The 21,936-nt window shown below is 39.7% G+C and overlaps 5 protein-coding genes across 6 annotated transcripts; 3 read left to right on the plus strand and 2 right to left on the minus strand.

Annotated features, from left to right (window-relative positions):
• Positions 1-87: 87 nt before the first annotated feature.
• On the plus strand, positions 88-1,556 carry LOC122615624 (vesicle transport protein SFT2A). Its single transcript, XM_043790642.1, has 4 exons — positions 88-312; positions 490-659; positions 730-847; positions 1,243-1,556. The coding sequence occupies exons 1-4, from the start codon at positions 241-243 to the stop codon at positions 1,372-1,374; spliced, it is 492 nt and encodes a 163-aa protein (XP_043646577.1). The 5' UTR covers positions 88-240; the 3' UTR covers positions 1,375-1,556.
• A 16-nt stretch (positions 1,557-1,572) lies between these two features.
• On the minus strand, positions 1,573-5,515 carry LOC122615620 (phosphatidylserine synthase). Its single transcript, XM_043790635.1, has 6 exons — positions 4,793-5,515; positions 3,336-3,594; positions 2,711-3,276; positions 2,429-2,639; positions 2,281-2,362; positions 1,573-1,747 (listed from the first exon to the last, which is right to left on the minus strand). The coding sequence occupies exons 1-6, from the start codon at positions 5,131-5,133 to the stop codon at positions 1,710-1,712; spliced, it is 1,497 nt and encodes a 498-aa protein (XP_043646570.1). The 5' UTR covers positions 5,134-5,515; the 3' UTR covers positions 1,573-1,709.
• A 484-nt stretch (positions 5,516-5,999) lies between these two features.
• LOC122615622 (cytosolic Fe-S cluster assembly factor NUBP2 homolog 1) lies at positions 6,000-7,314 on the plus strand. The gene is made up of 3 exons (XM_043790639.1): positions 6,000-6,187; positions 6,259-6,701; positions 6,971-7,314. Exons 1-3 carry the CDS (start codon positions 6,077-6,079, stop codon positions 7,197-7,199), a joined length of 783 nt encoding a protein of 260 aa, XP_043646574.1. The 5' UTR covers positions 6,000-6,076; the 3' UTR covers positions 7,200-7,314.
• Positions 7,315-7,463: 149 nt separating this feature from the next.
• Positions 7,464-19,946, minus strand: LOC122615621 (von Willebrand factor C and EGF domain-containing protein). 2 transcript variants are annotated; one of them, XM_043790638.1, is made up of 3 exons: positions 18,439-18,536; positions 18,188-18,368; positions 7,464-9,233 (listed from the first exon to the last, which is right to left on the minus strand). In XM_043790638.1, the coding sequence occupies exons 2-3, from the start codon at positions 18,237-18,239 to the stop codon at positions 7,936-7,938; spliced, it is 1,350 nt and encodes a 449-aa protein (XP_043646573.1). In that variant the 5' UTR covers positions 18,240-18,368; positions 18,439-18,536; the 3' UTR covers positions 7,464-7,935. The 2 variants fall into 2 exon arrangements, with proteins under 2 accessions (XP_043646573.1, XP_043646571.1); XM_043790636.1 differs by lacking the exon at positions 18,439-18,536 and adding an exon at positions 19,700-19,946 and having other exon boundaries at positions 7,465-9,233.
• On the plus strand, positions 13,305-16,149 carry LOC122615623. The gene is made up of 3 exons (XM_043790640.1): positions 13,305-13,388; positions 13,840-14,175; positions 14,867-16,149. Exons 1-3 carry the CDS (start codon positions 13,305-13,307, stop codon positions 15,023-15,025), a joined length of 579 nt encoding a protein of 192 aa, XP_043646575.1. The 3' UTR covers positions 15,026-16,149.
• Positions 19,947-21,936: the final 1,990 nt, after the last annotated feature.

Raw genomic sequence — 21,936 nt, forward strand, 5'->3', positions numbered from 1 at the left:
TTGTATTCTTAAGATTTTTTTCAAGATGAATATTTAATAACAAATTTTTGGTATATTTGTTAGTCAGAGGGTATATTTTAACGGTTATAACCACGGTCACGCTAGGTCTGATCTTGGATTTATTATGGTGTGAAAATTCCAGAGCATAAAAATAGAGGAAATCTTTGTATGTGCCAAACCCCAGAAGAGAGCCGGGAATCCAAGTCTGCCACCTATTGAACATAATTCAACGACAGCATAATGGACAAGTTGCGCCGCGTGCTGAGTGGAGATGAGCCCACTCCGGAAGAGGAGAGCAGTATCATTACACAGGTGAAGAAGTTTCTAATGGGACTGATCTCACTAAATACCTATAACTAATTGTGGATTAAGGATTTATCATTATTGTGTCGTTTGTGAGCTGGGAACGCCCCACTGATCACATGGCGACCAAAGCTGTGTGACTCAACGCTTATCAGTCCATTTAGTTAATATCAATTATTCACGCAGATTAACGACATGTCCACTTTAAGTTGGTCCACTCGCATCAAGGGATTTATCATCTGCTTCGTCTTGGGCATTTTACTTTCCCTACTCGGCTCGGTCGCCCTATTTTTGCACAGGGGAATTGTGGTCTTTGCGGTCTTCTACACCCTAGGAAACGTCATCTCAATGGCCAGGTGAGCGCGTTACTGGTTCAGCTCGTACTTCACATAGACCGGCTAATAAGTGTCTCTTCTCGGGTTTCAGTACTTGCTTCCTCATGGGTCCCTTCAAGCAGATCAAGAAAATGTTTGCTGAAACCCGGCTGATCGCCACCATCATAGTACTCGTCATGATGGTCCTGACGTTCATAGCTGCTATTGTGGTAAGGTTTCCATTCTCCAACCAAAGTTACCACAATTATTTAGGTTTCGACTTTAAATTGCACTTTGAATGTTTTGAAACATTCATGAACAATTTAAAATAACTAACTTTCATACCTATAGCATGTCGCATTTGTTTGCAGGTTTTGTAGAAAACGTTTCCTTTATGTTTAAAGTTATACATTTTTTACCCAATGAAATAGCGGAAGAAAACGATTCCATACTTCATAAAAATAGATAAAGCAAATTGAACTTTGTTAGCTTTAACATAACCTAACAGTCATATTCAGAATATTGGTTAATTTTTATATAACTTGAACGAAAAGAGTACGAGACAATCGATTGATTTGATTTATTATTATTTTTATTTGATTTGCTTTTTTGTGTTTGTTTTTAGTGGAAAAGGGCTGGACTCACGCTAATTTTCATTATCATACAATCTCTGGCCATGACCTGGTACTCGCTGTCGTACATCCCCTATGCCCGCGATGCGGTCAAGAAGACCGTATCGGCATTCCTGGAGGTCTAGAATCTGTCGCGCTTCTGTACATAACTCGAAAAAGCCAGATTGGTTGGGAGCTTAAGCTAAGACAATTAAATCATTTGTATTAATCTAGCACTAGAACATAGCAAGTCCTTTATATTCTCTTATTAACAAGTAATTCCACTTTCGTCTTTTTAATAAATATATATATATATCTTTTATACATATATATATATTTACATGTTATGTATTTAATTTAATCAGTACAGTTTTCTTTAGTGTATGTACATAATTCTCTTTTCTGTTTGGTTTTTTTAATTTAAAGAATGGCCTGATCCACTTTGTTTCTGCAGCTTTCAAGTTCTTTCTATATCAACTTCTTATTTTACTTTCTTCTCTTTTTGCGGCGACAATTTACCTAGAAAAGTGAAACGAATGAATTGTAAATCAAAAGTAGCAGATATAAAAGTTAACAAAAAGTGGTTAGACTATTTTAATTTTAATATCGTAGTGCATGATATTGGGTGCATCAATGGAATTACTCCTTGGCAAATGTGCTTTTTTGTGGCAATGCAATCCGAGGGGAATTTGAGAAAGAGATAGAGAAGGGGAGAAACGTAAGGAGATTTTAAATGGAGAGCAAAGAGTTGAGAAAACAGTGTGATTAACCATAAATTGAGCCAATAATAAAGTAAGTCAGCAAGAGCAAAAGAAAAAGTTAGTCATAAGGCAGCCAACATTAAAGGGATTGAAGTGATGGAAATTTTGTATGCCACATTTGAGGAAATGCCAGTTATAGCATTTCAATAGATACCCTATTTTCTAAGTTATCCAACCAAGACAGCAATGGAAATTGTAAACAACCATTCACAACTATTCAAAGAATTTTTAACAATGTTTCTCACCCCATTTAATGTTGCTTGCAGTTGTTAAATGGCTATACATACATACCTTTCGTGGGCGAGGATGATGTGGCAGGACTAGTTTCTTTTCTTTTTGTGGGTGTCGATGAAACCTTTTTCAGCTGCCGCTGCTAAAAGGATAAAATATAAAGGTTACCACACTTGTATTCTCAACTGGTATTCAAATTGGCTCTTACCTGCCAGTAAACCGCGAGGTAGACAAATGCCACCGAGATTATTACTTGGACAGTCAGCCACAGGACAATGTTGATGGCTTGCGTGCGCTCAAACAACTCCTTGCCATTCTTGATGCACAGAATAGCTTCGGAGACCATGATGGCGCCGTAAACCCAACACTGGGTGCCGACTCTCTTGCAGCGTGTGTCGGTGACATACACGTAATATTGCCTGAAATTCAAAGAATAATTATTTTTAGATAAGATTTTATTAGCGACAAAATGTTTATAACAAAAACTTACCTAACCGAAGGCGCTACAAACAGACCGATGAAAATAAGGCGACCTATCACAATGAAGTGATCCGGTGGCATTTCAAAGATGTGCTTCAAGAAGAAAGTATTCAGCTCGGTGACCTGCCAGAATATCACAAGCTGAATGACGGCGGCAAATCTCATCGCCGTGGACTTGGGATCCAGCCAGCGAATGGCCGACCAGCTCTCGGGCGTAAACTGCAGCATGGCACGTTTGATTTTACCCGTTGTGGTGGATATGTCCTTAATACTGGCCCACTTGTACTCACGCATCTCCAGAATCTGGCAGATCTTCAGACCCATCCAAATTCCAAGTCCGTTGCAGATAATCACATCCAGGATGAGAGCATCCCACCAACACTCAATGAAGTTGGGCAACAAGTGCGCAAACGTTATTTCGGTAATCTCCCACATGACGGAAATGGCCCACAGAATGCCCATGTGACGGATCAGGATGGCCTTAAAGGCCCAGCCCAAGAAGTGACCCCAGGCAAACACGTCCAAGTGGCCTTTAACACGATCCCAACTGATGTCCGAGCAATTGACGCCATATTCCTATAAATTATGAAATTGATGGTTACATTTTAGCCAGTTAATTTCAACGAACAACTTACCTTTTCCATATCGATATGGAAGTTCTTCAACTTTGGATCAATCCAGTAGAATATGCTCCTGATAGTCGGATAGTTTTGGAACATCAGGAATTGTAGCGTCAGCAGATACAGTACAGAACATCCGAATAATATCCGCCACACGGCGGGATGGGGTCGTGTGAAGGGTCCATTGGGAAATGCAATCACCGAGATGATCAGAAAGAAGAACACAATGCAGAGGAGGCCGGCCCAGAGATTCTCATCCACGTTCGCCTCGTTTCTGTAACGAAATTGCATTGCTAAGTGGATGATCTTGGCTTCCAATAGCGCTACTATTTCAGTCATAGTATTCCTTATCAGCATAGCACGTTTTTCGATGGGGTTTGGGGGTCAATGGCACGATGAAGTGAACGTCGAGTACATAACGTATGTGTCTTAGGCGATTCTACTTTAATATACAGTTCGCTAGTCTAGCGCATATACATATGTATATATATATATATATCTAGCGCATACACATATTAGTTTCGTTTTTTGAACCTTCGGCTGTCTGAGTTGACACTTTTGGCAGAGTATTCGTGATATTTTTAAGTGCTTAACCCCAGTACAAAAACTAATATTATATATAAAGGCACAGGCGACAGATTTTTGATTAAAAATCGTGATTTCCTTAAACTTTTTTTTTTAAAGATAGGGTACAAACCAGGATCTTTATTGATAAAAAGGATTTTAAGTGCATTTTTTCGGCTTCGGTTATAGTGATGGTATTAAAACTAATTAATTTTTCGTGATTTGAAAAGTAATTGAAATTATGTGAATATTATGTAATGGATTATTTATTGGTTAAAACAAGACCAAGCATTTATAATGTTTAATAAAAGTTGTTCGCCATCTTTTTCTAGATGCTGAAAGATTGAACAATTAGGTATACTTTTTACAAGCCAATGCAAAATAAACTATTGTTACTAAGGGGTAACTGGTACAGACCAGTTATGTAATACTGATAAGGGTTAAGACCAGTACTATAGAAGCTTAACGTACCTTTCAAAGGGAGTAATCAGTAATGACAGATATGGATTTACAAACTCTTTTTCTTTTCGGACAGCGCACATTAAGCGTAAGCTGTCATATCTTAAAATTCAGTCGGTGCAATATAAAGGCCAATATATGTACCTTTACCCACAAACTTCAAACTAACAGATCTTTTATCAAATTAACGAGGCCACAATACCCGCATAAACGTTCAATGGGTTAACAAGCAAAACTCAATGATTTTTCTCAGCCGACAAAGGCAAAAAACTGAGATTGAAATAAAAACCAATAAATGATTGAAATTAACCAATAACGAGTTAGCAATGAAATTGCGTTCTATTAAGGATTAATGAACTTTCTTTGGTATACAAACATCCCAACAAAGTCAGTTTTTTGCCAGAGGTTACAATGGGTTTTCCTGCTGGTTTATGGGCTTCTCTACTCACCTGACGAACGCAAAGTACATGACAGCAAGTACCGAAACAGCCAGCAGGGTGATGGTGTGTGGCTTGTAGAAGAAGTCCAGAGATATGTCGTCCACAGGACGTTCGTTGACGATCACAAATGTCTGGGCGATCTCATCTTTTCGCTTCCTCCGTGCGCCTGCACTGCTGCCACTGCCATCGCTACCGTCCCGCCTCTTAGTGGGCGTAGCCGGGGCACTGGCCGCGCCCGATTTGTATGCGGGATGATCCCTTTCAGCATCGCCGGCGGAGGAGGAGGTGGTGGGCAGTACCGCATCGCCCGACGAGGTCGGTGTGCCACGTGAATTAGTTCGCTTCTTCATCGCCTAACTAAATTCGATTATCAAATGTAAGCGGATGGCGTGATGTGGTTGTTGTTAGGTGGTTGGTGGCTCGGAATCGGATTCGGAATCGGTTTGGTGGCTAAGTACATGCGGGGACAGAAGGTTGCGCAACATTCGATTCGATTCCACCAAGGCTTCCCACTCTCTGGTCTCCTCGCAGCGGTTTCTGTGGCGCCCGGCTCGGGTGTCCTCGTTTGCTATAGCGTTGGCACGGCTCCTGGATCCTCGATTCGCGTTCGATCGGCGCACGTTTATTTTATCATTCGCCAGCTACCGTCTGTTGTTGTCAATTAACATGCTGCGCGCGACTTGGACCAATAAAAATCGACACTTGCCGGCGGTGGTGTTGCCGGAGGGCTGAATGTCTGACTTGATAACAGGATCGTTGCCAGATGACGTGCGGAACGTAGGGGGTGTTCCGGCACACATATAGTGCCAAAGGTATTCTATTTTGTTACAGAACGAATTCGAAAAGCAATGCGGAACAATGTACACTACAGTTTTACATTTTAGAGTTTACATCCCTACTTTAACGGTTATAACATATTTAACCTAGTTATATTACAGAATATATAATTGTATTGTTATTGTATTGCGTTGCTATATCTTAGTGCCCTTTATTCGTTTGTTTTTCACCAGATATTTTTAATATTAGTCAAAACTCCATGAATGCCACGAGAGGAATAAAATTATTTTTTGTTTACAAACAGATAAATAAAAATGATAGTATCTAACATATCTAACACGCCAACATAACAGAGGTCTCGCATAATATTACTTATTTCAGATATTGCAACATAATAGAATTGTGGAACACCCCTAACGCTATCACCGTAGCCCTGAACAGCTGATGGCACTTGTTGACCAAAAAGCAATCCACGATATTGTATTGATTTCGGAATAAGCTGCAAATCGTTTTAAAATGCTAGAGAAAGTTAAAAATATTATCGTAGTGCTATCAGGAAAAGGCGGAGTCGGAAAATCCACAGTAAGCACCCAGTTATCTCTGGCACTGCGAAAAAACGGATTCAAGGTAAGCCAAACCATTTCACCACAAAAGATTACACAGAAATTTTTAAAATTACTAATACGCTTAATCACTAGGTTGGCTTGCTGGATATAGATCTGTGTGGACCGAGTGTGCCATATCTACTGGGTCTGGAAGGACGGGATATCTTTCAGTGCGACGAGGGATGGGTTCCTGTCTATACGGATGAATCCCAAACCCTAGCGGTGATGTCTATTGGGTTTTTATTGAAGAACCGCGAGGATCCGGTCATTTGGCGTGGTCCCAAGAAGACCATGATGATCCGGCAGTTCCTCACCGATGTCAGATGGGATGAGCTGGATTACCTTATTATTGATACTCCACCCGGCACATCGGATGAGCACATCACTGTAATGGAATGCCTGAAGGAGGTTGGATGTCACGGAGCCATAATTGTGACCACTCCGCAAGAGGTGGCCCTGGATGATGTGCGCAAGGAGATTACCTTTTGCAAGAAGACCGGCATCAATATCTTGGGCATCGTCGAGAATATGAGCGGGTAAGTTCGTTGAGATTGTTAAACCTCGTGTCGTTCATCAAAATAGGCTTAGTGTTTATTTGTCCGGAACAAATTGAAAAATATAGGTATCTATAGGCATCTATTAGCTTTACCCTAATGCAAAAGACTGACCTATTGAAAATGCAAATATAGATATTAATTGGACGCTTCTACGCGTCATGTTTGCGGCAGGGCGACACCTGTGCACTTTAACCAGGTGATAATATATCTCATGTTTGACTAAATTATCTTATATTTGATTTCCACAGGTTCGTGTGCCCCCATTGCACCTCGTGCACCAATATCTTCTCGTCAAACGGTGGCGCCTCACTGGCCAATTACGCCCAAGTACCACATCTCGGAACTCTGCCCATAGATCCCCGAGTGGGCGTTTTGGCGGGAAGCACCACATCCGTATTGGATGAGCTTCCAGATTCCACGACAGCGGAGGTGCTGACTCATATAGTTGGGAAGTTGAAAACGATTTTCGTCTCCTGACTAAACACAACAGCTTTTATTTCCTAAAAATTTGTCTTTAAATTTACAAAAAAATGGATTTAAATATGGTTCAATATTAAGTTTATGAACATAACCATATGAATATAACGATTTCCATTAGCAATCGATCTAATTCGTAATGGTCGAAGTAAAAAATTCCAATTTTTTTAATGTTTATATGGACTTCCCGCTTATATGTTCTGTAATTGGGGGACTAGAGTTGGTAAACTGAAAAACGGACTTCCATTGTCAAAGACGTTTTAGTTTTCGTTTAGCTTTGGTTTCTTTTTCTTTATTTTTTATGCTTTGGAATGAATGTAGTTGATGAGTGTTCGGTATAATAATTTAAAATTATATGAGTGCGAGCGTTTGATGTGTAATCACTCTAATGCGACAATTCTGGTTGTACAGTAATTATAATTTACAATCAAACTAATACTTTCCAATTATAATTAATAATGTATTTCTTAAATGCTTAACTCCTACTGCTAAACCTAATCGCTTTATTTATTGATTTGAGCATAGTTTAAAGATCAAATTGTGTGCTTATCTCTTGAAGGACGACAAAGTATAGTTTCTTTTCCTAAGTAGTATTAACATGCAGACTTCTTCCACTATTTTGGTATAATTTTTAAGATCAAAAATCAGTCTGCAGGATGTTGGAATTCACACAGAGAAAACACGAACTGATAAACTGAGATGGCAGCCTGGAACTATCATATTCTCTGTGTAGGAATCACAACTTCTGCTCCGCCTTTGTTTTTTCAGTGTCATTTAACTTTCGAACTGGATTTAATGGTATGGCATGGTATTTTTTGCTTATGGAATATCTCTTCACGATGGCATAAAGAAATATCAACACTAAAAATATAACTAACACCATTACAACTACGCATTCCCACGGCCAATCGGTTTGGATGTGCTCCTGGGGCACCTCTGCGTAGGGATATGTTATTTGTTGGATCTCCATGCTGTTGAGATCCTTAATTTGACTGGTGGATTCGGGGACAGCAGGTTGATTCGTGATGGGATTATCAGTTGCCACTGAGAAGTTAGATGCAGTAACTAAGATCACAGTGGGCTCATCAATCGCTTTTGGTGCTCTATTATCATCATTAAAAGACATTTTGGTGATACCATCCTCTGTTGAAGTGGGAAGTTCAATGAAAGTGCTTGAAACTGAGGAAGTTTCTAGATCGTCGGACGTGGTTGGATTTGTGGTAGTCTCAATAGGAGAATCAGAACTAGTTTCTTGTTCTTCTGAGTCGGGTTTGAGATCCGGCGACTCGGAAGTGCCAAAACCTCCAAATTGTTCATAACTGGAATCTGTAATTGAATATTCTGTGGAACTGGATACTTCACTTGTATTTCGAGTGGATGTGGCCATTTCAGATGATGTAGATGGGCTACTGACTGAACCCTTTGTGCTTGGAACGGAATCAGAAATTTCTGTTGGCACAGTGGAGCTACTCTCTGAACTGGGGGATTCACTTTTGTCCAAAATTGAAGCTGAAGTGGAGTTTCTATACTCGTGATTACTATCGCCGAAGATATCGTTACTCACACCGAGTTCTTCCGGACAAATCGGACAGCATATTCCCTTGACCTTAATGGGATTGCTGCACAGATATACGTGACGGCACTGAACAGCATTACAGGAGACTTTTCCACCATCGCAAATGCAGTTATAACAACCATTGTTTTCCAGCCAAACATCACCATTTCTTTTGTACTCATTAATGTCAGGCAACCAACAATTGGGTTCCAGTTCCTCGATTGGACATGTTTCCTTGCATTGAATGGCCAACGGATCGCAAGGATCGCACACAGTGCATTTGTTCTTATAGAATCTCCGTTTGGACACATCGCAGACAGGTTCCTCATCGAGGCATTCGTAGCGAGGACAACAGCTACCGGGCATTCCATTCCCCCTTTCAACCTCGACGATCACTTTGTAGCAGGTGGGAAAGTCATTTTCACAAGGTGGACAAGCGGGGGAGTCATCTATACTATCTGGGTCAATAATGGGCATAGCTGTAATCAATAAGGGATAAAGAATTTATTAGAATTTGGTGCTTAACAAAGATTAGCTTATTTAAAAAGAAATTCCTTGGTATTTGAAAAGTTAAGAATCAATTAAAACTGTCTTCTTTATAGATTTGAATTTTTAAATTATATATCTATTACAAAATTGTAAAATTGTACTCCAAGTAGACCCAAAAAGCACCGTTCTGATATGACCTTCAAGTTCAATATTTACATATCGATCGATCTTGAAAATCACATTCCATCCAGCAAGCCAAATAGCCATGAATTATTCAATAAACCTATAGGTAAATTTATAAAATGGCAATTTGATTAGGCACACTTATAGGAAACTTCTGCAAGAAAGCAGAAATCCAATCAAAACAAACGGAATGATATTTATTTTTGGTGGAATACAAAGTACGGGAGTGACACTCTCGTTTATCATTTATTTATTGTTATTGATTTTTGACATTTTATCATTGAATTATGTATAAAAGGGGGTAGAAGGCGCCAGAGCGATAAAAATGGGAATGACAAGAACAATAACAGTGCGAGGAAACAAAAGTAGATACACAAGTGCTCTACCAAACAAAACCGAAAGATTTGAAGCCCTCTCTTACTGTATCGATATGGATCGGTCGTTTCATTGAACGAATATTGCCCCAATTGCGTGTGTTTTCTGTTTATGTGGTGTGGTAAAGTTTGTTACAAAAATGCGACCCATCAAAGCAAGTCTGTTACAATCTCTTCCCGATCGTGATCGAAGGTTATCAATTATTTTCGATATTGACGTCACTATCGCAGACTTTGTAGGTGAAGCGCATTTAATTGAACGTAATTTAAAATAGATATAAGTTGTTGCTTTCGTCGTTCTGGCTTTATTCTTCGGCTATCAGGTCGCAGCGATCTATATGACAGCAAGCAGACGGGGCAATTATTCATATGCTTGGTTCTGTGTGCGTGACAGTACTCGTTTGTTTGAGAAGCGCATAGAAGGGCGCTGAAAATGTGTGCGTGTTGGATCGATAGGAATACATAGCTCGAATACCTTGAAGCCGATTATTTATCTAGATAGAAGCTTCTACGCATAAGAGACCAGAATGAAGACAGTCGTGTCACATTTACAACATTTATAACTGCTTTCCTTGTAGTTCCCCGAACATAGCTTTGCAAGACGCGCAAAAATAACTCAACGGAACCCAACTTGTACGGAACGTATTCATTCTGAATCTGGAGTCTAGTAAGTGTTGTATATACATATATCTTAGTGCTTACCTAGTCAATAATAATTGGCCATGTGCAGGGAACACCTTGCTTTCTTCGTTTTGGATATTTATTTATTTGTTGCTTTGCACTGTGGGTTTATTGACCCCTACGGATAGTGGTAACTTTTTATGGTTCTTGGGTCAGCAAAAAATCGAACAAAAAAAAAACGAGACATGAGACGGTGGGGCGTTGGGGAAGGTATCCAGGTTCCAAAGGTTACAAAAATTCAATGCAAATTACCTAAGCACATATCCGCCTTATAAGTAAATGGGTCGGGGCTCATTAGCGGAGATCTCTGGCGACGACGATGATCATTATGGTTTCGGATGCGATTATGATGATTTTATAGGGGAGCAGCAGCAGAAGTGCTACTGCCCACTTACGTCACCGGTCTGGCCACAGATACAGATACAGAGAAACACAGATACAGACACAGCGATGTGGAGATACGGATACTTTGAAGCTGCGAACGAGGCGATCCATATTTCTTTTTGATTGATCTACAGCCGAAGGCCGGCATGCAAAAATGCAATTCAGGCAGGGAAGCTGAGGAGGAGCTCACAAAAACCAGATACAGATACGGGAGAAACAAATTCCAGTGCAATTAGCAGTCGATTATTTTTGCTTTTCGTTTTTTTCTGACACGCTCGTTGACATGCAAAGTTACTTAAACCAAACAAAACGAACATTACACGACAAAATACTAAAATAACAAAAATCAAGGAGGAGGTCGACGTTTACTTTTAACTACTATCTAAAATGTCGTCGTTCTCGAAAGTGGGGGTACGACAGTCCCTAAGATGTTGGCCATTACAAGCGACGAAGACCAAACAGTTGATTGAGTAATTACAGACCTTTCAGGTTTGCTTCAAGCGAAAAAAACGCACGAGAAACTATTTATTTTTAACATTTTCCGCTTATTTCTACTATGCCCATTCACGTCAATCACCGTGAACATTGAAAAAGTGTCTCTTTGATAATTTGCTGATGGCGACTCTAAATCTCCGCAGGGAATTATAATATTTTCGTACATTTTATGACATTTTAAGCGAATTGTTGGTCATTAAGGCAGTCATAAAGCGGTGATGTTAGTAACCCGTAAACCAGGAAGACAGCAATTCGGTTAGCCGTGATTTACTAGCCATGAATCACAGGGATGAATGAGTCACGGAAAAGTGGCGATTAAATCTAGGAAAATCACTGCCACAAAATGAATAAGATGGACCATCTATTTAAAGTAAAGAACATATACATTTCATAATATGGTTCTAATTGGAATTAGTTTTCAAAGTAAAACCTTTGCGAACTGGTTTTTTGAAAACAATAAACAACCCACCGAGCCTATTGAATAAAACATAAGCTGAACTATTTCTAAAGGAGCCACTCAATCAAATTTAATTTAAAACAAAAAATGTGCCTATCAAATGGAAAATCGGCCAACCGTGTATGAATTATTAAAAAATAAATCCCCTTTAAATTCAGCTTATTCCCGTGCTAATTATTTTAATAACCTAACTGTAGTTGTCGCACTGTCATTGACTTTTGTGATCGTAAACAAAAAGCTTTCAAAATTAAAATAAACTATGACAGATGTGATTTAATCGCACCCGAATTAAACCGACAAATGTGACATCAGACCTGCGTTAATCAGTACTACTATGTATTTCTTCTTTTATTTGTTTTATTTGTTTTGTGAAAACTTCCTTCACTCTAACAGAACAAAAAGCAATCAATCTTTTTGCGAACCTCTCTCACACGTCCTAAGTAAGCGTAATTTATGCGATTTCATTTAATCGCCAGCATGTAGAGCAAATAATCGTTCGTCACTCCAGATTTGGCTGCTTTCCGCATAGCTACCAATTAAGAGAGTTCAGTTCAGTTCACTTCACTTCACGGTTAGCATTACCCACTACATACTACCCATTAAGCATTAACCATTTACCATTTACCATTATGTTGCTTCATTCTGCTTCCACCATTTGGTACATGCCCCCCAAGGTTTATGAAGTGGCCAACTAATGCGTTAGAATCGCGTAAACAAAACATTTCGTACGCTCAACGCTTTCTATTTTTTGTCTACTCTACCTTTTGGTCCCGTTTAAGCCGGCGGCGACAGGCGTAGTAAGCCTTATCTTAATTATAGATCAATTATGGTAGTGGGTCTGCCTACCATACACCACCAGCCAAATGTATATTAAAGCGCACATCATTAATTATAAGTGCAAACTGAAGTCAGCCATATGGGAAAGCTGAAGGGTAAGCGCCAAATGCCAAATGGAACTCAAAAATAACTAATGCGACTCGCAACTGAAAGTCGCTTTCTTCCAGATGAGTTATGGGCTATTTACAAATGTTTGGACCATTTTGTATGACAAGTACCACTGTTTGTTGAATCAAAGCCAGCAGGAATGCATTTAAATACATTTTTAATAAGTAAAATAAACAAACAAACAAGGCGATATAACCGCAACTCGACTTCACACATTATTTCATATGCAAAATGAAAACAAACGATGGGGGTATGGATGTCCCGCGGTGATTATTTCGCATTATTTTGTACAAATTGCACAATTACAATTAAAGTATACGGCCTGGCGTAAAATGGCTGATTAATGTCAGTACACCACCCCCCACATTTCCGAAGTACCCCTTTCAACCCACAAAAAACAAATAATGGCAAATGAAAGCAGGCGAACAGATGTGCGCCGATATTGAATTTATATGTTTCCTATACAAAATAATAATAATAATTATTTTTAATAATTACTGCACTGGGGCCGCAATGTGTGCCTTTCGATGGCCATCGTTAGTATGATGACTGACGCCTTTCTGAGGGGATTACTAGTATTATGCTGTCTGGTTTTGCCGATTCTACGGCAGCCAACTATGGCAACCGTACGTACAGATGTGATTTATAATATATAAAACCGGAATTTATATCTATTAACAAAGAGCAACGCTGCATAAATTTTATCCAAGAAACCCTAAAAAAGTCGTTCATGTCACTTTTGTACGAACAAGTTCTAAATATTTTACAACCATAAAACAACAATAATTGAAAATGTTTGAGTTACAAAATGCCAGCAATGTGCCAGAATATTTGACTGCACCTGCACACTCACAGATCCATAACCCATTTTTAAAACGTAGGCTCACCACATTTATAAATATAGTAGTATATTAGTACAGTCTAAAAATCGATGATTCAAACAAACAGGCTACTTAAACGCCAAAGCGAAATGCACTTTTCGTTCTTCCTGGCCAAAAGTAGCCAGCGTGACTAAGTCCCTAGGTTTATAGACTCGGCATATGATGAGCATTTGCTTAATGGCTCCCCCACTTGTAGCGCGATTTCGAGATACGTTGGCGGGACATCAACTGTTCGGTCATTGACCCCACTACTGCGGAGCTCTTCAAGTGCGATATTGTGGAAATGCCGAAGAAGCAGGGAAATTTCCTGAATACCTTGCTGCGGCTGCGCCGATCTATCCCAAAAATGTGGGTGGAGCTTAGTGTGGGCCAGCTCGCCAATCGAAAGGACCGTCTCCTGCAGCAACTTTTTAAAATTCGAGTGGATGGCTGTCACCTGATAGAATTTCGCAGCAAGAACCGAGTTCTGAATGCCGTGCTCCAAAAACTCTTGCAATCGGGAAATTATCCAGATGCCTGTCCCCTATTGGCGGTAAGTTAAAATTTATTTTTATTAGGTTATTTTGTGCACTCATAATTGGGAACCCAAGTCAAGTTGCAATGCAAGATGCTGCAAAGTAGTTGATCTCAAAAATAGATTGGTTGCTGACGCATTTTCATGTACATTTCGCAATGGAGTCTGTCGAAAGCACACCTTTATTGCGGAATATTAATATTTATAATTTTATTCACTTTAAATACCATTGGTGGTTACCAATTACAAAAGGAGAGGTAAGAGGTAGCAGATGGTAAGTTAAGGAGATGTGGCCTAGCAGGTTATAAGAAAACCACAGTTTTCTATAAACCATTTCCAATAAAATTGTTGGTTTCCGTTGGTACGCACGGTAATTCATACACCTGATTCAGCACCAACCGTTTTCTGACCTACTCAAAGTCAAAATCTGGTGAAAATTTCCCATAATCTTTATCTTTACGAGCTGAGCGTAAATAGAGCAACAAATAAGTCAAATATTCTCGCGAATAAACAGAGCTATCTATACGGCTGTTCAAAAATACAGCGCTATCATTAAAAAACGGAAAGTAAACAAAATTAAATAAACATATCCAATGCGCATTAAACGCGAAAACCAGGGCGAATTTTCTGAATGAAACCTCAATCGATACTTCCAAATATTATGTTCATTCGCCAACTAACAGGTGGTTCTCCATTTCCTAATCCGCAGAATGTCAACTATACGTCTACGCGATTTGCCCTCAATCCGGATCACTTTCCGGCCTACATGCCGGACATGAAGTTCAACACGAAATTGGTCTTTCAGCTGAGCAGGAGTATGGGTCTGATCAGGGCCAGTGTGGATGCCGAGGTGATGAGACGATCGTAAGGGGAAAATATTTCAACAAAGCACGAAAAATATGAGGAAAAGCACATAAACCAGGGGCAAATACCTACATCAATATATTTGTGCGTTTCCATGACTAACTCGAATGACTCATAGCTTTGGCATGGACTCTATTCGCCGGTACACATTCAGATTAGACTCCTATCTGGGCCACTTGGCATTTGGCATTGGGTAAAGGTGGAAAAGCTATTACTTGTGGATAATAAATGAATATCTTTTGAACCCGAGAGATTTCATTGTCATGACTTTCAAAATTTAAATTTGGTGTTGATCCCGTTTTCTTCAAGCCCCATGATTCATGGTCGATGAATGTGGCATCAGACTGGTTGACTGATTTCTGCACTTCACTGTTAATTACTATAAATACAAGAGCTTTATCCATATCTTACGAGCTTTGGCTGGTATCAGAAATCAGATTAAAATAAATAAATATGTTTATACAGGCGACTAACCGATTTCTGCACTCTATTCTAATTTTATGATTGCGCTACTATCATAATTCTTTAAAAGCTCTGAGCTGTAGAAGAAATCCTATAATCGAAAACTATCAATCAATTGGGTTTTATTATTACATAATTTAATTACTTGTCAATGATCTCCTTACCTCGTGGGAAAGAAAATATTTTATAAATTTCATTACGATATTCCTAGACGATGGCCAAATACCCAACTCGTTTCTATATAATAAACACACTGAGTTGTTGATAATGCGAGTGCAGAAAAATAATAGATTAAGAAAGCTCAGGCCCCTTTTCAAGTGCCGGCCAATCAAATTAAGAAATGACGTGAGTCTTGCCCACAAAAGATATTTAGCAAAGAATAAATAGAACAGCGTTTATCAAGATACAAAAAAAGGAAAACAAACCGCAGAATATAGATCAGTCTGCAATGTCATGATCACAGAATCTTTCCCTCATCTGAAATTCCTCGGCACACCGCAAAAAGCCAAGAGAGCAAAGTCTACTGGTCATATGGGCGTCTGAATTGCTCATCAATATTTTTGCCATGCCCAAGAAACTTTGGACTTGGCCAGGAGGAAAACTGGAGGCAAACCTTTGTCAAGGCCAGCCATTAAATAAAAGGAACAGTGTTACCGTCCACCCATTTCCATTTCCATATCCATTTTCATTCGCATTTGCATTTGCCATAACAAAAAGTCTGGAATGGCGGGGGTTTGGTGACATAACCCAAACCAGTACAGTCGGGAATTTCTAGGCCAAAATATACCAGCCACCCCTAGTAACTGGTTGGGGCATAAAAATATAGCTCTAAATGGCTCACTTACTGGGTTAGTCAGCCAGCACCTTTCTGTGCGGTTAGCCGGAAGCAAATGCACTCAGAACAACTCAAAAGTATGTGAACGAATGGTTTACTTTTAAAATGTTCAATAAATTCCCATTAGAGTAAACAAAACTTTAAATGAATTATTTAACTAGGTGATATGATTTATATATTTATATATTTTCTTAACTGTTAATCTTACTCGTCAGTTGTTTTCTGGTTTATGAGCGAGCAGTAAACTTATCTTAAACTGAAGGATAATATTTTTGAAACTTTCAATAGCTCCATTTTGTGCAAAGTGCACTTAGACTTTTTTGACTAGTTTCCCTGCACGAAAAGAGGATTATAATTTCATCAGGTAATGGACAAGAATTCGAGGGGCTGGCCTGCCTGAGAAAGCTATATGCTCCTTCATCGACTTTAACTTGCCTTCGTTCTGGCTACTCTAAGTTCACTTATCGTATTCATCTAGATGGAATTCGCTGGGCAAACACGGCAACAACAACTGCCAGTTGGACTCCATGGGTCTGTGTGAGTTTAGAAACTATATATACGTAACAAACACGCTGTAGAACAGACTATCTGTCGTTTGTCACCAATTTGATAAGGAACCGACGCAGATTAAGATGGAATTCCATACGAAAAGTGTGGGTTGCCACTCCTGGGCTTTCTATAAAAATCAAGACTGCACTCCAAACTCAAGGTTAAGTTCATTAGATTTCAGCAGATTAACACATGTTTCCACCGCGATATCTATAAATATTTGCACTTGGGGAGCGAGGAAATATTTTATATCGGCTTTTGATATGGCTGTATGTGGAAAGTGCTCCCCAGCTATTTTCAGCATTATTCACAAAGTCAATAGGGGCTTTACTTAAAATAATGTTCCCGTGAGCGATAGTGTTATCTGCCTTGCGTTTTTGCAGATTTCTATTTGCAAATAAATATAATAATTTGCCATGTCCATTTATTAATGATATTTTTATGGTTTAAACTTTAAAGTAATCAATGTGAACATTGAATGCTATCATTACTGAGGGATTTTTTGTTACCATTTCTATGTGACAATATATATGTATATAGAAACTTTAAATAAATAAACAATTTATTTTCATAATTCTTAGAAATCCTCGAAATAAAGTTTAATGGTGACTTAAAACTTTCTTCAAATTTTAAATTTCAAAGGGTACTCGAAAAATTAACTTCATTTCTGTTTCCCATTTCGGAATCCCTGGTCAAAAGTTTTGTGACGCACTTCAGGTAATATTGTTCAAAGTTTAAGCAACAGCCTTCGATATCTCACTATCAAGGTCATTTCGGTTCATAGAAAAACACACGCCAGCGAAAGCCAAACAAAAACGAATCGAATAAAAATAAACAATATTTTGAGAAATGCCCCAGAAACACGAAATATAGATGTAAAGTGAAGCGCAAAGAAATACAACCGAAAACACAAACAAACTTAGATAATACGCCGCCATTTGAATTATCAATGAAATTTAGAAATAAAGCCAAAACAAAGAAAATTGGCGCGGCAACATGTGTTTTTTGGGCGGAAAAAACGAGGCAAAACCGAAAACCGAATGAACAAGAAGAATGGGGATTCGCATATGGCATATGGCCAAATCCGACGCTATAGATAGTTTCGACGCGTCATGAGCAGGATCGAAACGATATATATATAGCTTTATGAGGCTGTTGCCGTGACGTAGGCATTCCACCTCTGTTTTTTCTTAATGGAATGTATCTCAATCTCAATAGGTTCGAAGTAAACAAAAGCCAATGTCGGAAAAACAATATTCGAATTATCCGAGGGCAGTGATTCACTTCATTGATGAACTAATTCCGGCATTATCGACTCACCAAATGATTTTAGAATCCGTAAGAGGAGGCAAATTATGATTAACTTGGCCATGTTTCACGTGAGCACTTCGTCCAAAGTCCAAAGGCTGAATCAATATATAAACGCGTATATATATCTTCAATTTACTGTGGTAATTTTAAATGGGTGCTTCTGCTCTTGTAGTTCCGCCGCACTAAATATCTGGAATGATAGAAGTTTGGAAATTATAAATTAGTTAGTTGCTTTGGATCGGATTGGTAAGAACACACACAATCAACTACAACTTTTCTTTTGGCTAAGGGATTATTACTAATGTATTTAATTTCACAACTGCTTGCAAGTTTTTTTCTATCTCGACCGCGGAACTGAAAAGCGCAGCGGTTAAAACCCAACTGCATAATATTTCGACTCGGGTTCTCCTTTTCTTGGCTGGCCGGCCGTGCATTCTTATCTGGTATTTCTAATCTTATTTGCATATCCACTATGATTACATTCTCTTTTGAAATCTATTTTGTTTTAATCTTGCTTGCAGCTAAACAATTCGCCGTTTGGCCCTAAATTGCACTTTTATCTAATCATTTTTATTTATTCATTCTTTGACAATAGTCTCCCTCCTGAGACTTGAAGGCTTTTTACCACGAAGTTGTAACCAAGTTCCCAAGTACACTCTGATTACCGGTCAAACACGCTACCTGCGTTGTTTTCTTCGATTCGCCCGATAAGTGTGTTATAACATATGCCAAAACTGATTGCCTGATAACTCTTCATTTTGATACCACATACATACTATATACACTATACACTATAAGTAACAGGCACATGGAAAGCCAGCCGATGCACACAGTTTGGGCCAACAGAATAATGCCGAGTGGGCGCTATGGGTTTTTCCTGTAATTCAGCGTTTCAGCATTTTGCGATGGCTGTGAAATATATACATTTCCGATCAAGTTTTTACTCTGTTGCGATTTGGGCTTTTATTTGCAGTTTTTTGCACTTGTTGAATTAATTGCGGGCAACACCGCGCAACGAATAAACGGCATTTCACGAAGTGTCACAAGTCTATATTGTGCTAATGTGACTAATGTGTTGAACCGAACGCATTTTCCTGCAAGATGAGCGTTAGTATTTTGGCCACATCTGTATTTGAGTGCAGGCAAGTAAGTGAAGTGGTGTCCAAGACAACCAAAGAAATGAAGAAAAGACGAAAAATCCGCCGACACGTGCATATCTGAAAGTGCATTTGACCGGTTCGCCCTCAAATGTTATATCACAAAAAGCTTAAGCCCTCGGTTTTGCCAGTTTGTAAAAAGGAAGCAGCGAATGAAATTCCATCTTTCGCACTTGCAGCACATATTTTTCACATTGGCCATTCAAAATAACGCCAAAAGTAAAAACCAAACCAAACTATCAAGATTGTGAGAAACAAGAAAAAAGAGACATAAAGTCAGGGGAAATGCTTAGCGCCGAAATTAGGTCGCTTGGCCTACGCAGATTACGAGTATGAATATATTTTGGACTCTATTTGGCATTACCTTTACTTGTCGAGAGTCTAACTGATCCAAAAATAAAACTTCATTGTACTATTTGTTTTCAATTGACTGCCTGTCTGTTCATTTGGTCTTTTGCTTCTTTTTTTGTTTTTCGGTTTAGCCCCGTTGTTTGTCTTTTTAGCAGTGCTGCGTATTTGTGTTTTGTTTGAGACGCCGCTTTTAAGGTGATAATATTGTTAACTTCGGGGACTTTTCACTGGAGCACAGCACACAACCGATTTCAGTGGAGGTTTTCAGCAAACTAAAGTGTTGTTTGCCAAATTGAACATTTCTATTTATATGTATTTCTCGCGCTCTTTTACTCTCTCGCGATTTTCTCTTTGCGACTTTCTCTTTGCCCTGCTCTTCCGATCTCGTTTTTGCTCGCCTCTTTTTGCTTGTGTACGCTAGGCAAATAAATCAGGCTAAATGCGTAATTACAATAGGCAAAGCGTTTACTTTATTTCAACAGATGAATATTTATTTACCTAAACGTGTTATTATACTCATTTTACTCGGTCTAGAGCAGAGTTACTCTATTCTTGTTTTTTTAAATCTTAATTTTGCAGTGAATATTGTATATACATATGTATATTATATTTTGCTTAGGCTTTTAACAGTTATGAAAATACTCAATACATATTAATATATTAATATAATATTGCGTGATTAATTATTCTGGTAGCGCTGTTGTTTAATTTGTAATTTACATTTTGTTGGAAAAACATATGATTTGTAGGGTTTTTTTGCACTCCCAATTTCGAGTCTTATTACCACTGTTCGTATGCTTAATAAAGTTTGTTTATAGTGCGTATACGCGATATGAGTATACTTTCGTTGTGACCTATCGATTATTTCATGCGACGTGATATCGATTAGCACCGTCAGCTGTTACGCTGTGTGCTGTTAAATGCTGATAAGCTGCACGGTTAATTAACAGAGCTGCTAGACAACTGAAATGGCGAACTTACTAAATTTTGGTTCTAAGATGTCGCTTCAAAATATACGGATAATAGTTACGAAGGGTGCCCTGCAGGACGATATCTTGAGTTGCCTGGAGACTCTTTGCCATTTTGGCATCCTTTTTTTTTAAAGTAGGTCTGTAATTCCAAGACATCAATCGATAGGACTTATTAAACCAGTATTTTAAAAAGTTAACACTGAAAGCATAGTTTTCTATCTACATCAAAGTAAATAAGTAAATCTTGTAACGAACTGATTTGCTTGGTCTGCTCGCTACGAAATACGTGCGGCTAGCTCAGTAGAGTTTGTGTGTTCGTCCCACCAAATTTATAGAATAACGTGATCACCCGGTTACCAGTAATAACACTCGCAGTTTCGTTCTCGGGTCTTTATTCGATCTCAGTTTACAATGTATTTCAATTGTCCGGACGCCTCTGCTCTCGCTCGCCGTGGCCTCGGATCTTCGCCTGGTATCGCCGCTGACGCGTGCGAAGAAAGGTCGAGGGCTTAGGGAAGCGTCACCGTTCTCAGACTAGGGTGAACAATTGGTGGGCTCTCAAAGGCATACGCCTAGCTAGCCACAACCTCTTGTCCCTTGCTCTGTCCCGGCCGGTCCCGCCAGACGCTTGTCCAGTTCCTTCCGACGCACCGCGCTATCGCCCGGATACGCCGCAGTCCCTGTAGCAAGACGCCCAGTGAAAGACGAACGTTCCACCCTACCTTTTCTCTTCTGCCGGTGCGGTCGGACCTGGGTGTCCTGCTCGGCGGCCTGGTTCCACTGTCTTACCGCCTTCGTCGTCCTGGGTGGCGCGGTGCCTTTGTTGTTGGGCGCTCGTCGCGTGGGCTGGGAATTGTTGTCGTACGCAGACTCACGGAAGCTCACGGCTGTGATCCCCAAGGCAAACGCCTGTGGAACAGCAACGCGTCAACCCCACGTCTGGTTCGGACTGGTGGCGCCGGTACCACGCCTGCTTGGATTGCACGGACACACCAGGCTATCGCCTGGTTCAAGCACGCGATCTCCTACACAGTCCACCGGGTCTACACCACAATCCCTGCCGCTTTCTCGGGTGCCCGCTTAGGTCTGGCCTCTCCTGTTGTTTGCCTCCTGGCTACTCGTGCTTCGTCGTTGGGCCTCAGCTACCTGCGTCTCAGTTCGGAGACCTTCTCGTCCCGAACGTCTTGACGTAGCGATTTTGCTCCTTGGTGACTATCACGATCGTAGCTCCTCTGCTGCTGTCGTTGTAACGCTGTTGACTCGTACACTTGCTTTCCTT

Source organism: Drosophila teissieri, chromosome 3L (genome assembly GCF_016746235.2).
Source record: "Drosophila teissieri strain GT53w chromosome 3L, Prin_Dtei_1.1, whole genome shotgun sequence".
Classification (NCBI taxonomy): domain Eukaryota; kingdom Metazoa; phylum Arthropoda; class Insecta; order Diptera; family Drosophilidae; genus Drosophila; species Drosophila teissieri.